The sequence below is a fragment of the Rattus rattus genome, chromosome 3 (assembly GCF_011064425.1).
Source record: "Rattus rattus isolate New Zealand chromosome 3, Rrattus_CSIRO_v1, whole genome shotgun sequence".
In the NCBI taxonomy this organism is placed as follows: domain Eukaryota; kingdom Metazoa; phylum Chordata; class Mammalia; order Rodentia; family Muridae; genus Rattus; species Rattus rattus.
This window is the reverse complement of record NC_046156.1, coordinates 187,045,749-187,062,654: the sequence shown is the minus strand read 5'-3', so window position 1 is coordinate 187,062,654 and position 16,906 is coordinate 187,045,749. Positions and strand designations below refer to the sequence as shown.

Here is a 16,906-nt window from a genome sequence, read left to right as displayed (position 1 = left end):
GGCACTTTCACAGGTGACATTTTCATACATGGGTATATTTTTGACATTCTATTATGATACTATCATATGTTTATATAATATACCTTCATATAATCCTACCAACACGCATCATTGCAGTCTCTTGCCTGTCCCTCTCCATCCTGGTTCTTTTGGAAATCCTCACATAGATGACTATGTCTCCAATGACTTAGTAACATGGTGGGACATGCTGTCATTTTCAAGCCCATCACATATAGTTCACAATCATCCCTTATAATAAAGATGTGTGTGTATGTATGTGTATAATTTATTTTTTCCATAAATTTAAAGTTTGACCCATGTTCCCCTTAACATAGAATACATCGTCGTATTAAGTTTTAAAAATGTATCTCTCCAGCTGAGCTCAGGGCTGGATAGTACATGTTCAGCTTGGTGGCCATGCCTTTAATCCCAGTGTATGGACAGATTTCTGTGAGTCAGGGCCAGTCAGGGGTGCACAGTGAGCCCCTGTGGATGATGATCATAATAATGTGTTCATTGAAAAGGGAAAGAGACAGTGGGCAAAACCATGAAGGGAGTTCCTCCCCAAGATGACTTTTACTGATCTTTCAAACTTCTCTCTAGGCACATGTGCAAGCATAGAACTTTGGACATAAAATTCACAATAAATACAGGTGCTTGCCTGTAATCTTTTGTCTTCTCAGAGACAACCTACTCTAGACCTGTTTCCTGAGGAAAAAAAGACTCAGCTTGAGTCTGGTCAATAGAGTCTAAATTACCCATTTTCTTCAGTGTACATCACTGTGAATGTGTATGATCTTAAACTTCCTTAGTTTATATTTGTATACACTTTTGTTTTATGTAATCCAACAGAAAGCTTATACCCACTTACATTTTTCTTACATTTATAACACCTATACTTTATCTCCTATACCCTTGCCCATTCTGAGCTTTTAATAATTTTAAGTTCATCAAAAATTTTGAATTTTTTTATAAAGCTTTTTTAGGGCATCACCTTTATCTTTTGTTGCATAAGTTGGTAATTAGCACTGTACAGTAAAGTTCACCTATGTCTACCTATACTGCTGTACAGTCAGCAAGAAATCCTTTAGTACTTGCTCTTAGTTTGGGAAGACAGTATTGGCAAAGCAAAGGAAAGCATGTCTTTGCCCTCTTCAAGTTTACGGTCTAAGTTGTGATGGCTAATTTCTAGGGATGCTTAGAAAGCTGGAACATCTTAATTTCAAGCGAGCCTGAAGGAGCCTTTTGGCAAGAAGTTAGCATTAGAATCAGATCACCCTGGCCAATCACTGTCACCCAAGGAATGGGGCCCAATACAGTGGGTGAGGGGAAGGGAGGCAAATGACCTTCTCAGTCTGAGCCAAGACATCCATTATCCACTGCTTGTCTGCAGAGCTCTAGACTTCACTCCCTTCCACCTCATTCCCTCTCAGTCTTCTGACAAGAACTAGATGGCCATGGGCCTTTTTTGGCTCTCCCGCTTATACAATGCAGATCCAGGCCTTTTCTTGGCTTCTCTAAGCAAATACCTGAGCCAATTCCCACAGTAAACCTACAGTAACGCTTATATCTCTATCTGTCCTTCTGATTATGTTTCACTATAGAAGACAACTCATAAAGATCTGAGTTCCAACAGATATGAACACTAGTGAAAATAAATATCAAACACTCATGCTCTCAATCTTTATAGTGACTTAAGGAAACAAAATAAAGTGCCTTAAATTTTTTCTTTTAAAGGTGGGCATGGAAAGATGGCTTAGTGGTGAAGCGCACTTGCTGCTCTTGCAGAGTATGGTGTGGGTTTGTTTTCCAGCACCAACATGTCAGTCCACAATCGTCTGTAACTCTGGTTTCAGGGGGGCTCTGACGCCCTCTTCTAACCTACACATGGACCAGGCACCCACAAGCTACATACACATCTATGTAGGCAAAACACTTACACGCATAATACAAAATTAATCTTTGAAAATAAAAACCCTTCTGTATCTAGGTCTGCTGTTTTCAGGACTAGGAAGAGGCAAAATGTCTTTTTGTCATTGATACAGAGGCTCAAAGCAACACGTGAAGCGCAGAATCTCTGCCATGGGCCTGTAGACAGGTAGACACGGTCTGTGAAGCCATGAGCGGGCAGGCAAGAAGGGCAGTCCGCAGGCATAGAGCACTGCCAGGAACCTCAGAAGGAAGCAGTGGAATCAAGCGGGGTGTTAATCAGAAGGGTAGGCACAATGGACAAACTGAATACTGTCCTGGCATCCTGGCAACCTTGCACCCACAATCCAGATAGTGTATCAGGGCCAGTATTCCACAGCTACTGGGAAATGGCACCTCACGCCCAGGACACATTGCAGATGGGAGGACTAATGCCACAGTCTGCTGACCTGGTAGATCCTGAAGAGATACTGAGCTCTACTTCTTTCACTCCAGGGAACTGACAGGAAGGATCACATATCAGTCAAACTGGAATTCTCTCCTAAGGCTCCAGGGTTCTTTTGACCCTTAGATGATTTGACACATTTGCTCTTGGGTAATAGACATTCAGGGGCAACTGTGTCCTAAATGTTAAGCGTCATAGAATTTGGGGGTTTGTTTCATTCATGTCTACTTGCCCAGACTGGCTCCTAACTGGTTATCCTCCTATCTTAGCCTCTGGAGTGCTGGCGGTGGGACAGACATTAATTAAACAGCCTCGGTGATGTGCTGATGCTGATGCTGATGCTGCTGATGCTGATGCTGATGCTGATGCTGATGCTGATGCTGATGCTGATACTCCTCTTTTCAGACTCGGAACTTGCCTTGATGTACAACGACTCCTCCGTCTTAGAGAACCATCATTTGGCTGTGGGCTTTAAGTTGCTCCAGGAAGAAAACTGTGACATTTTCCAGAATCTGACCAAAAAGCAAAGACAATCTTTAAGGAAAATGGCCATTGACATTGTGAGTAACAAGAAGAGAGATCCACGTTCTTAGAGATGACATCAGGTTCGACCTGTAGGGGCTGCCTCTGCTGCCCCCAGCGGGGTTCTTGTGTAATAAGAGTCTGTTTCTAACCGTTGGGGTTTAAGACAAAGGGCCTCACTAGTGGGTTGTTTTCTGAGCTCCTCTTAGTCAGTAGCAGTATAGAAGGATGACTCAGCAGAGGGGGGCATCCCCTGCAACCCCACTTCCCTACCCACTTAGAAACACCTTCAACTTGACTCTCCTCTCTCTGTACATTGTTCAGAGTAGTCTGACAGTGGGAAAATCTCAGGACATTACAAAATTATATTAATTGAAAAAATTACATTCAGTGATTAAATTTCTGTTTGTGTGTACATGTGTGCACACACATTCCCTAGTGTACCTATGGACTCAGAGGATGGTTGCTGGGGGCCAGTTCTCTCCTTTTACCTCCTGGGTCTTAGGGGTCAAATTCAGGTCATCAGGCTTGGTGACAAGCACCTTTACACATCCAGCTGTCTTGTCAGCCCCCAAAGTACACTTCCAAGTTTTGTTGTACACAAGGAGACGTTATTTGTCCTCGATCAGCAACAAAACAAAGCTAACTGAAATACTGTGCATCCTAAGGGCTGTTGGAGTAACCTTGAGTCATCGGGTTACAGAGCAGCAAAGGCTCAGTAACTCAGAACAAGCACAGAGAATATGGTGGCTGTTCTACCTTGACAGTGTCAGGCAGGCACCTTATGTTTCTGTGTTGTGCACGCTTTTCTGGGCTCCCAGAAAACATGACATCTGTAAGGAAGAGTGTCCCCAAGAAGAAGTCATCTCCACACATTGTCATTTCATAATCTTCATAGTGACTCTCTATTCCTTCTGAAACTCAAAATAATATCCTTGTCCATTTGCAAATCTGTCTTCCTTCCGGCTTTAGTTCCTAAAACCATCTTTGCCCCGTCAGGTACTGGCGACAGACATGTCAAAGCACATGAATCTGCTGGCTGATCTGAAAACAATGGTTGAAACGAAGAAGGTGACGAGCTCTGGCGTCCTCCTCCTTGATAACTATTCTGACAGGATCCAGGTAAATCAGTATCTCAGTCTGTTCTTGATGCACGTGTTAGTGACTGAAGGAGACGAGAGCTGTGTGTCTCCTCCGTCTCACCTCACACATTCAGAAGCTACACACAGGAGCTCTATCCTACTCTTCTTTGTTTTACTTGAAAAGAAAATAGCGTTCACACAATATTTTCTGATCGTGGCTTCTCCTCCCCGACCTCTACTCGATCCTTGCCATCTCCCTACCCACCCAGCTCCATGTCTCTCTATTTAGAAAACAAATAGGCAAACAAACAACCCATACAACAGACAAAGACCATGAAAGCACAACATCAGAAAATGCAAAAGACCAGTAAGACAAAAAAGTGCCTGGTCACTTGCAGTTAAATAGGTAAAATCAGACTGGTCCTTTCGTTTGCACACGCAAAAACAACAAAAACAAAAACTCGACATCCAAAACCAGACCATCTGAGCAGCTAGGAACTTAATCTTTGGTGCGCACACAGTGCCTCTCAAGGCAGTCAAATGCAGAAGTGGCATAGTTCAGAACTGTTAATACACGTGTGAAGTGCAGAGACACATCATGGTTGAGCTGTTTGAAAGGAATCTGACACTCCGTGTATTTTTAAGTGTCACAGTCCTCTGATAGGCATTCTGAGTTTCAAACCGAAAAGAACAGATGCGGAATAAAGAATGCCTCCATCCACCCCAGGTCCTCCAGAATATGGTGCACTGTGCAGACCTGAGCAACCCCACAAAGCCACTCCAGCTCTACCGCCAGTGGACGGACCGGATAATGGAGGAGTTCTTCCGTCAGGGGGACCGGGAGCGTGAGCGCGGCATGGAGATAAGTCCCATGTGTGACAAGCACAACGCCTCTGTGGAAAAATCACAGGTAATTCAGCGGCACTGAGAAAGGACAGAGGTGCAGATGAAGCACTTGGCTGCTCTGGCTTTATACCTCACAGTATTATTTTTTTTAAATACTTTGGATTTGACACAATAGACTTCACTTCTGTTGATGAGTCAAAGAATTTTCTTACCATTTACGGTCATATAAGCATACGTATGTTACTGTAGTCCTACATCAGGACTCTGTCCATCTGATGTGCTTCCGTACACAGAATGCTTGACTCATTTCAGTTGTCTGGATTCTCTACAAATTGGCTATCTCAAATAAGGTCCAGGACCTAGGTCCTGCTATGTAAATAACTAGTTTTCTTCATATCTATCCCTTGAGGTAAGAGTTCTAGCTTTGGCCAGCTAACAGCACCACTTAGATGATCTGTTGGCTCAAGTTGGTAATCTATGCAGGCTCTATGGGGGACTATGATTTCGTTGAGCTTTTCCAAGTTTCCTAGTGTTTGATTGCGTTTCTTCTCGTTTTTCGACCAGGTGGGCTTCATAGACTATATTGTTCATCCACTCTGGGAGACATGGGCAGACCTCGTACATCCCGACGCCCAGGACATTTTGGACACTTTGGAGGACAATCGTGAGTGGTACCAGAGCACAATCCCCCAGAGCCCCTCCCCTGCACCTGATGACCAAGAGGAAGGCCGTCAGGGACAGACTGAAAAATTCCAGTTCGAACTAACCTTAGAGGAAGATGGCGAGTCAGACACTGAAAAGGACAGTGGAAGTCAAGTGGAGGAAGACACTAGCTGCAGTGACTCTAAGACTCTGTGCACCCAAGACTCAGAGTCCACTGAAATTCCCCTGGACGAGCAGGTTGAAGAGGAGGCTGTAGCAGAAGAGGAGAGCCAGCCCCAAACTGGCGTCGCAGACGATCGTTGTCCTGACACGTAACAGTATAAAGGCTGTCACACTTTTTCTTTTTTTTTTTTAAAGTAGAAAAAATCGTTTCCAAAGTGCATGTCACATGCCACAACCATGGTCACACCTCACTGTCATCTGCCAGGACGTTTGTTGAACAAAACTGACTTGAACTACTCAGTCTGGCGCTCAGGAATATTGTAACCAGTTCTTTCGCCCCACCCCCCCATGTCATCGGAGAAGGGAGAAGTCTTCACGAACATGATGTCGACATGACGTCAGCTCGGTAGAGCTGACAAAGCAGATAAAATCAACTCCAACTGTTTTCAAGGGAGCGTGGCTCATCCAGCTGCCCAGACGTAGATCGGATTGCAGGGTTCCTTTCTGGTTTGTTTGCAAAAAAAATTTTAAGACGAAAAGAAGGCATTTGATGAACTCACAGATGAAGCAATGAAAACATCAGGAACAGGACACAGCTTGGACCTGTCCCCAGGAGGAGGATGAGCCACAGAAATTGCATAATTTTCTAATTTCAAGTCTTCCTGATACATGACTGAACAGTGTGGTTCAATGAGCCACGCTCACCTCTACATTTTGTATGATATGTAAAACAGATTTTTTGTAGAGCTTACTTTTATTATTAAATGTATTGAGGTATTATATTTAAAAACAAAAACAAAGCAAAACTCTGTTCAGAACTTCATCTGCCACTGGTTATTTTTTTCTAAGAAGTAACTTGCAAGTTTTCAGTACGGATCAGTACTACACTGGATAAATCTCATTTATGAATTTGACTTCCACCTTAGCGTTCATAGCAATTAACTGATTTGTAGTGATTCATTGTTTTATATACCGATGACTTCCATACTTTAAAACAGAGAAACAAATTTATGTTGCCAGAAACCCTTTTTGTAAGTGTCCATTGACTCCTTTTATTTCACTCCTCCGCCCTCCAGAAGAGTTGCTGTCCCACATCGCTTCCCTCACTGTGTGCAAAGTGAGTATTTATTCTGTAATATGTCGATGTGCATTATGTCCAGTGTGTCTTAAACCTCATAGGAGTTCAGTCATCACTTGCTGTTGTCTGAAGCAAATGGGAAATATATAAATACCCAGTAGCTAAAACAGTCAGTCTTTTCTAGGCATTTTCCTACCCACTGCCTTCTGATGAGTTCCTTTTTCCCCCCTGTGTCAGGAAACATGCATTCACAAGTGCTTGTCCTTGTAGTCACCATACATTTCATGATCATTTTATTGTAGCTCACAGCCAGTTATAGGAAGAAAGACATTTTCCCATCATGCTGCTTGATTTAATGTCTGTGCCAGCCTCAAAGTTCACTAGGTGGGGGTCTTACCAAGTATATTACTACCACACTGACTGAGAAAAAAGAAATAGGTTGTCAGGTTAGGGTTGAAGTTGAATTCTACTACATGGTTCTGTCTTCGCTAGCTTTTCCTCTGAGACTGCAGAGGGAAAACATGCTAAGTGTTATGGAGGCAATTCTTAAGAATGTCAGCCAACTAGATCAGCCAAATACCAGGACAGCTGTTGTTTGAGCTGCCCATGGAAGTAAGACCTCCATGAGTAGCCCTGGGAAGCAGTTCTTAGTGTCGCAGCTGTTCTCTCCTAATAGCGAGCTCAGTAACATGTGGAAATTGCTATTGATTGTTATTGATTGTTATTGCTCCATAAGCCTGTCGCCTAGGAGGGACTTCTGCAGACACACTGAAGGAGACTTGATACTGCTGGCTCCAGGCGGGTAGCTATACAATGGAATCTAAAATTGTGGATTGTGTGAGTCTGCCTCAGTAGAACATTAAGAGAGAATTCCAGATTTCGGTTCCAGGAACCGTTGACTTCATAGATTAGTTCCCAGGGTTAACTCGCTGATAACAACCAGCCTCGTGCAGCCTGTGTCTAGCCTAGACCTTAGTTGTATAAGGTTTGGAGCCCATGTCATTTTCTTTTTTGGCACCCAAATGGGGACTAAAGAGGAGGGCAGTATATGACCAAAAGGAGAAGGAAACGTTTAAGAAAAATCATAAGTCTGAAAAGAAAGGAATAAAAAAAACTTCTCAAGGAAGTTGGGACCTAGTGACTGAGAATTTAAGTCATCAGGGAAGTCACCCAAGCTGCACTAAAACCCCGTTTCAATTTCTAGATCCAGATGCTTCATAGAGCCTTAGGTACAGAAGCATTTCTGATCGTTGATATAGGGCAGGATAAAAATCAAATAGCTGATCATTGGAGGCCCAGTCACCTTTCTGTAAAGAGTACAGTCTGCCTCTATGTGAACCAGAGATTTCACAGAATACTGGGGCACCTGTTTCTCTTCTCCTTTTTTGGATCCCTGAAGGAGGTCTAGAAGGAAAGGTGAAGAGTCTCTAGAGTTTATCCCCCTTTCCAAATCATTCTCACTTTCTTCCCTCCCTACATGTGGCATTTCCCCAACAGAGTGTTTGTGGTCTTCATAATAAAATAAGTAAGTAAATAAATAAATAAGCAATATGTCATAAACAGATTCATTACTGTAGTTTACAACTACAGTAATGGAGCTTTCGTTTTCTAGTGTGTTGGTTTTTAATGGCACTGCTCTGTCAAGGTATCCACTGGTGGACAATCAAACCGTAGAGGACACATAATATCCAAGAGTTAGGGACTAATATATAATACCTACTCAACCATCTGCTTACCACCCCTGCCCCTTTACCGTGCCCCGCTCCTGCTAACTCTCTCCCCTGAGTGTGCTTCACAATACACGCTGCATTAAAAAGAACATCTCTATACAAGTGACTTACATTTCCTAAAATGCCATAAGAAAAATGCAATATCTGGGTACTGTATAGGGGAAAAAGAAGACTAAGATTTGCATAAAACCAGTACATTTCAGCTTGCAAGTTACTGAACACAATAACGTTGTCTTCATTACGTTTGCATCCACATCAGTTAAAAGTCACAAGTACACAGTGTAGATAGAACAAATCGCAGATAAGGAGAGAAAAAAAAAACTTGAATGAAACAGATTTTACAGAAAGCTTTATGACAATTTTTAACGCATTATTTATTTTTTTGTGCCATGCATTTTTTTCCTCACCAAATGACCTTACCTGTAATACAGTCTTGTTTGTCTGTTTACAACCGTGTATTTATTGCAATGTACATACTGTAATGTTAATTGTAAATTATCGGTTCTTATTAAAACATCGTCCCACGCTGGGTGGTGTTGACATATTTGGAAACTCTTGGTGAGAGAATGAATGGTGTGTATACATACTCCTTGTACATTTTTTCTTTTCTTCTGTAATATAGTCTCGTCATCATAGAGCTTGTTTATGGGAAAATTCAAGAAAAATATAAAATACATAAAGATATATAAATTTAAATAACATAGCTGCAGGTCTTTGGTCCCAGGGCTGTGCCTTAACTGTAACCAATATTTTCTTCTGTTTTGCTGCATTTCAAAGTTAGGTGATAGTGAGGCTCGGGCTGGGCCTTTTGTAGCCGTGCTCCTCTCTAATTACAAAACTATAGATCACTGCTGGAGAACCTTCTGACCCTTGCGAGATAAAAGCTCTAAGGACTTGTTGCCATGGAGCAAGATGACATAGATGGTGCGTGTTTACCAGCTGAGTACCGGGAGCTACTTCACCTGGACACACGGGATTGGTTTTCTTACCCCCAAACCACATACTAAGTAAACATTCTTCTCCAGTGACTGTAGAACGGCCTTTGAGCTGCAGGACCTCACAGGAAGCTGAATCTGATTTGAAGCGAGGTCGTAGGTCACTGATCTTGTCAGTCCTGTGTTCACCAGCTTCCTGCCATGCCAAGATACTACACTATTTTTAATACTATCTTTTTCTCCGAGATTAACCAAATTTATATGTGTATAATACATAGTACATATGTATAATACACATGTATACATACACATGTACAGTATGTACATGTAAATCATCTACTTAAAAACAGTTATATGATGATGCCAGTTCATGTAAAATAAAGAAATCACATCTTTCTAAGATTGTTTTTGTGTGTCCATGTGGAATTGTTAAGCACAATGGCCAGCCCCAAAAGCCATGAGTGCTTCCTGGTGGAAAAGGGGGCCACCTCCCACTACAGCCCAGCCCTTAGAATCTGTGACATAGAAAAAAATAATAAAAAAAAAGAAATTCTTTTTTTCTAGGAAAAGAATAATGAGCCTCCTATTATTTTATTTTATTTTTGACACAAACTGTAGATTTTAGCAGCCCTGGCCCAAAGGAATTTGATAACTTTTGTTTTAAACAGTACAAATGGGACACTATACTCAGAAAATACATCCTTACTGATTTCAGTTTTTTAATTGTTTTATTTCTTTGGGTATGTTTTCAGAGTGGTGACCTGTGTGTGAGCATTGCAGATGACGAATCTGTTAGTGGTTTCTTAGCCTCTCTTACAGCCCATGGGGATAGCACTGTACATCAATACCTTCATATAAAATTTTTATATGCCATGAAAATAAAAGCATGGGTTGATTCTGCCTACTTACGATTTTTGTCTCTTAAAAACAATGTGATTTTAAGTGGTACTTTAGTCAGCACACGTTTCCAACAGGAATGGCCTTTTCTGATGTGACAGGTTAGCGATCTCAGGTCAGTGATATTTATAATCAGTGAAACCCTAATGTCAGTCCTTCCATACAAAAACCCTTCAATTCACTTGTATGGCATACAGGGTGAAGCACACAGTGCTTTCTGAGTAGGTCCAAGAAGGGGCCTTTAAATAAATCCTCTAGTGGACCAAAAGCTATCAGTTACTCAGACTCTGATCTGCATATGTCAAGCTTCTGGGACTTTCAATGAAGGGTAACCAAGGTCTGCTCCCCTGGGCTTTATGCTCTGGGGAGACAGAGGCATAGGGTAGCTCAGGTCATGTACACTGAAAGGCCAGGTTTACACATGTTCAGAATATTGGTAGGGTTTATCTGAATATTTTTGTTCCTTGGTTGGGTAAAACCACTGAGAAAAGATCTACAGAGGCAAAGGCTGAGTATAATTCAATCTGAAGATCTTTGATAATCTGAGAGAACACTTAAAACTTGATAAAAATATTATGGGTTGTTTGAGTTTTGAGGTCCACATCCCTTTGATTGCTAATAAAAGAAACTTTGCCAAGGTCTCACAAATCATAAGAATAAAAATCCAGCCATTTCTTACAATGAATGAAAAGTAAAGTTAGCACAGATCTGCTCCCTGGATAATCTTCAAACCATAGGCATCAGAATAAAGGTCATTAAAACATAACTATCTAGCCTCCACACAGTTCCCACTAGCCACAGCAAAGAACAGAAGTTTCTACAGTCATGTGGCATCTGGGGGCTGGGGAGATTGCTCAGTGGGTAAAGGTACCCGCTACCAAGCCTGGGGGTACTTGAGTAAGATCCCGAGGACTCATGTGGTTGAAGCAGAGAACTAACTCTTGACGATTTTACTCTGACCTCCATACATATGTCACGGCAAGTGCCCATGCAGATACACACAATACGGGATGGAACTAGGTTTAAAAAGATGCCTGGTGTATGCCTTTCAGGAAATCTTTCCTTGAAGTTCCATTCAAGGCTTGGGATCACAGAATGTGATTCAAAAGAACTGACTCCCTTTTTTCTCTACCTGTGTCTCATACTGAGAGGCAAATTTGATAAGTTGAACCTATTCACTTACACACTTGCCCAGATCCTAGCACCAGACCCACAGGAACAAAATTTTGCAACCACTTATCCCACGTACATCTTCCCATTTCTACAAAACACCAGGCACTTAACCCTGTTGCAGTAGGATTGCGCTTTCACTGTCTCTGACACCACTGGTGTTTTCCCATAGCACTTCCCACATGTCCATATATTTCATGCCCAACCAGTATAGTAGGTATGAACTTGAGCTCATGAATGTGAATTACCTTTCACATGAATGTTCTTACCTTTAAATCAGTTCATGTCTTATCAAACTGATGGAGATTTCCATCTCCATTGTTACTGGTGCATCCCTTCTCCCCACCCCACACATAATAAAAGGTCTCATTTCCAGGCTAACTGGACCAGACTAGGTAAGCTTTTACCACCATGGTTCTAATGGTTCCTGGACTCTGATTTCTTGTCTTTTATGTGGTATTTTAGAAATCTACGCTGATTGTTGGAGTCCTGGTTTGGGGTTCTCCTTCCATGGGACTCCAGACTGTATGCATAAGATGACCCTGCTCTCAATGGTACAGATGGATCTAAGTATGGGGCAAGTAGGTGGGGCACTTCTGGGGTCCAGGTTCTTGTGTCTCAAGACAGAAGTGTACCAGGGGACACAGCAAAATAATGAAACTGAGACGGTGTGGTAAGAAGGAAAAAGACACTCCAAAGAGGGTGTGGGCGAGTGAATGGGGAAAAGCATTTGCTTAAAAAGGATTGTGCTATGAGACTCATGAGCCTTCTTATGTCATTTTCATAGCCTTTTCTTGTATTTATAGATCACAGGCTTCCCTAAGGCCTGCTCTCTTCCATGTAGCCAGGTAGAGAAAGGTTTCCAGACTTCTAACTGGCTTTTATATTTGATTCTTGATACTTTATCTCCACTTCGTACTTTCCTGTCACAGAAAGACCCATGGGAACTCTCTCTCTCTCTCTCTCCCTCTCCCCCTCCCCCTCTCTCTTTCTTTCTCTCTCTCTCACACACACACTTACATGCACACACTCATACATATATTCTCTCACACATACACAGACATTCATGCGTATACTCACACATTCTCTCTCTCTCTCTCTCTCTCTCTCTCTCTCTCCTTTCTCCTTTTCCTATACTGTAAATCTTCTGTCTCTATCTCTCCATTTCCCTTCACCCTGTCTGTCCTTCAGCAAGATTTGACTTTGAAACAAACAAGATCAGAGATGTTTGACTTCTGTCTTAGGTCTCCACTATACAAAGTAGCTGGCTGTTGGAATATAGAGAAGAAAAAGATATAGTGAACATTAATCCATTCAATTAACCATGCATGCTGATGGACATTTAGATCCTATATTGTTCACTGAAGGTGTCGAGATGGGAGGTAGCTGAGAACATCGCCTTGCAGAAGCCTTCAGGTGCTCCTACACATCCTATAAGAAGTGTGTATATAGAGGCGGGAGGAGGCTACCATTCCGTTCTGAAATATCTCTGGTCTAATTTTATCTCTGATCACCTTTCTCTCCCCCATCCCAATTACAAGTTAAAACACTTAAGATAGATTTTGAAACAAGGTTTCACTCAGTCGTCCAGGCTGGCCTGGAACATACTATGCAACCCATTATGGTTTAAAACTCAGGGTAAACCTCTAACCTCAGTGTCCCAAATGCTAGTATAACAAGTGTAAGCCACCACACCCAGAACACTTGCAAGTGTAATGAGGTAAAAGTCATTAGATCCCTTTTGTGTCCCCCAAGGTCCCCAAGCCAATACCTACAAATGGCCCACAAGTGGCATCACGATTCACCCCATCTCATTGCTCAAAGAGACAGCTAATACTCTGCAGCCTAAATACTGAAAGTTACTGTTGACAAACCAGGATTATGACAGCATCTTCATCACTACCTCTGTTTTGTGTAGATCAAGGAATAAAATGGACTATTGGAACGTCTTCAATGTCCTGCAACCTTCTTTCATTAGCGATGTCACAGATCATTTTCATGATCCAAAGCTACTCATTCTGGTGCTAGTTCAGACTTGTTTCATTTATATACTCACCTCAGCATAGATTTAGTGTATGCTCAGAATTCTTCCCAGGGAAAGAAAGGCCCGGATAAAACTATAAAAGAGAGGGGGGTGGGGGGTCAAGAAAATAAAGATACGAGATAGACGTGTGCCTCTGGGCAGAAGACCATGGTATTGAGGCAGGGAAGATTTTAGTGGCATTCCCTACACTGAGCCTCATGGAGCAAGAGAACAGACCGGGGAGATTGAACAGTCAGCATGAGATGGAGTCCTTCATATTGTTCAGCAGAGCCATTGATGGCTACTTAGACTTCCTAAGCCCACATACGTGGCTTCTACAGCTGACCCCTGTGAAGGTTTAAAAAGTCCTATTGTCTAAGAGGTGATTTTTCTGATGGTCATTGTTCAAAATCAAAAAATCAGAATGAACACAGAGTGGGAAGCACTTGCTCTGTGCCCAGTTCACACAGGGTACCGATTTTACCTGCCTTAATCAGAACCAGGCAGTCTCTCACCTCAGGGGCGTCTTAACACTTGGCTCACTTCTTCCCAGCCCTCCTTAGTTTCTCACTGTTCATTTACAGTCTCCAGGCAGGGAGACAGAAACAGATCACTCCTCCATTGCCTCCCCTCCCCTTCCCAGAAGTGAAGGTCAAAGGGTAGGAAAGGAAGTCATGGGTAGCTTGGCAGCCATCTCTATCCAAAGACTGCTTAGCTAGCAACTGCCATGTTACTGAAAGCTGGATTGGCAAGGAAATAAGAAACAGGAGTTAAAGAATGCTGTTGGAAATGTTTGAAAGCTTAACTGCTTGGATTCGTGATTGAAATACCTAATGTGTGGGCTGGAATTGTTTTTTAAAGCATAGGTAAGGGAAAAACAGAGAAAGCTTAGAAATATGGGCCCTCTGTTGCCATAGCTATCAAGAAAAAAAATGATACCTGTGTTAGTTAGAAGATCCAGCTCTTAGTTCTTGACATACTGTGTAATGATGAAAGGCTCTCATGGAACTAAATTCCTTACAACTCCCTCTCATCAATTATAGACAGATACTCTGCGCTTCAGTTAAAGGATGTTTGTACGTCCTGCGTTCTATCATCTCTCTGCTTACCCCTCTAGATCTAGTTTAAATATATCCTGTCTACAAAGCCTCTCCCAGGAGCATTGTATACTTTCTGCTATGGAAAATCAAATGATCGAGCCCCTACCTAGCTCTTGCAATAAAATCCCCAGGGGTGTTAATAAATATTCCACTTGACTGTTATGTGCCAGAGTCTAGGTAATAGCATTGAAGATCTCATGGTGTTGATTTCCCCTCTTCTGGCCTTGCAAACATAATTTCAACCCCTTTCTAATATATTGCATTTGGCCTAATGATACATATCCCTGTGGCCCTTCCAGCAAGTCACCTGATCAAGGTTAATCTGGACGGTAGTGTTATTGACCTGTTTGGCCAACCCAGAAAAGAATGGGTAGCCAGCTACTAATGAAATTTGGCACTGGCTATGACTAAGGGTTATGATAGTCATTGCAAGCTAACGAAGATTTAAGAGGCATAAAGACTTAAACGTCAGAGAGAGAGAGAGAGCGCCAGACAGAAAGCACATCTCTCTAAATAAACAGCAATGTGTTGGACAGAAAATGAGCACCTTCTCAGCCTTCTACTGCCTACCTGGATTTTCTCTTAGTATGTAGGCTTTTCAATGGTTTAGTAATGGAGTAGAACCATACAACACAGGGCTTGAGATCAGCCATCACAGGGAGTACCTCTGGGGCCAAAGTATGTAACCCAGAAGTTCTAAAGAAGGAACTCTTCATGGAGATAGCTTCGGTCAATGGGGATCCCAATATGAGAAGGAGCAAGGCCAATTTGTATCTTCTCTTCCTGGATTACTGAGGTCTGGCATCCTCTTGATGTCCAACAGGATTTGTATTTCCCTGTATTTCCCTCTCCGCTGAAGCACCTTCCACGTGACCTTTAGCACCCCCAAGATTAGCCATTCACAACATTGGATTGGGACACCTTTGGGATGGGGGCTTGTATATCAGATATCCCAAATATCAGATATTTATATTTCTATGCATAACAGTAGCAAAGTTGCAATTAAGAAGTCACAATGAAATAATGTTATGGTTGGAGTCACAACAACATGAAGGAATGTATTAAAGGGTCACAGCTTTAGGAAGGTTAAAAACTACTGCCCCAGATACTCATGGTGGAAACGTGTCACATGCCCTTGTGTGCTTCCAAATTCCTGCCCTTTTTTTTTTTGTACCACTTCACTCCCTTAGTCGTGTCTTCCTCACCACCAGTGCTTAGAGGCTTACACTTCCCAAATTAATTGTCACTCCTTCCTCAGGCTCCGGTTGCTAGACACTCTGGGTTACATGCTGCCTGCTCGAGAGAAGGGCAGGTGCCAAACGTCGGCAGACATGTGAATGCCCATAGTCTAAAACTGAGTTTGAAAGGAGGCAGGACTGTGTTCTTGTGTTCGTCCTTGTTCTTTGGGATTACATTGAAAGACGCCTAGCTTCTATACAGCCAGAACAATTGAATATAGAGAATTAAACATCCCCCAAAGTGAAGCACCACTCTCTTACTCCCCACACTCTTCATTTCTAGGTAAGAGGTCTTAGTCCTTCAACTGGTTCTTCTATATTTTCATATTCTCTAGTCATCTCTGGCTCCTTAACACTCTGTCTGTCTGTCTGTCTGTCTGTCTGTCTGTCTGTCTCTCTCTCTCTCTCTCTCTCTCTTTTTCGTTCTCTCACTCTGCTTACCAATCTCATCCATTCTAAAGCAGTTCTGTCTTCCCTATCAATTTCAGTCAATCATCTGGTCAATTACTTTGTTCATTTTCTGTTCAATAAAAACCCGAGACATTGAGTTGGTCTTCAGCTCACTTCTTTAGACAGGGCCGATCACTGAACCTGTAGCTCACCAACTGGTGAGACTTGTGTGACGGTTTATGTTCATTATCAGTTTGACAAGACCTAGAGTCAACTCACCTAGGCCATGCCTGTGAGGGATTATCTGGATTAGGCTAGCCTCTAGTCATTCCAGTGGGGGATTTGTGGAAGGGAGCTAGGTTAATTGAGGGACGAAGACTCACCATAAATGTAAGCCATACCATAAATATTCCCGAGTTGTGTCTGAGGACAAAGTGCATTGAGCAGCGGTGCCCTAGACCTCTGCTTCACAGCTGCTGATGTTTCCTGACCAGGTGTCTCAATTCCTGTGCCAGGATCTCCTGCCACAATGGACTGAATCCTTGAACTGCAAGCCCAAATAAACCTTTTCACCTTTTTTGTTGGGATATTCTATCATAGCAACAAGAAAATTAGCCAACACAGCAGGCAAGCCAGTAGGCTCCATGTCCCCTCTGGTGCCTACCAGGCTCCACCAAGGCTTCGGTCACAGATGTG

The 16,906-nt window shown here is 42.5% G+C and overlaps 1 protein-coding gene across 4 annotated transcripts in view; it reads left to right on the top strand.

Moving 5' to 3' along the window:
* Positions 1-8,132, top strand: part of Pde4d (phosphodiesterase 4D) — a 798,677-nt gene extending 790,545 nt beyond the window's left edge. For all 4 annotated transcript variants that reach the window (XM_032898910.1, XM_032898911.1, XM_032898912.1 and 1 more), the window contains 4 exons: positions 2,780-2,934; positions 3,896-4,018; positions 4,706-4,888; positions 5,389-8,132. In XM_032898910.1, coding sequence (XP_032754801.1) covers positions 2,780-2,934; positions 3,896-4,018; positions 4,706-4,888; positions 5,389-5,802 — 875 coding nt within the window. In that variant the 3' untranslated portion in view covers positions 5,803-8,132. The remainder of the gene's footprint in view (positions 1-2,779; positions 2,935-3,895; positions 4,019-4,705; positions 4,889-5,388) is intronic.
* The last annotated feature ends 8,774 nt before the right edge of the window (positions 8,133-16,906 follow it).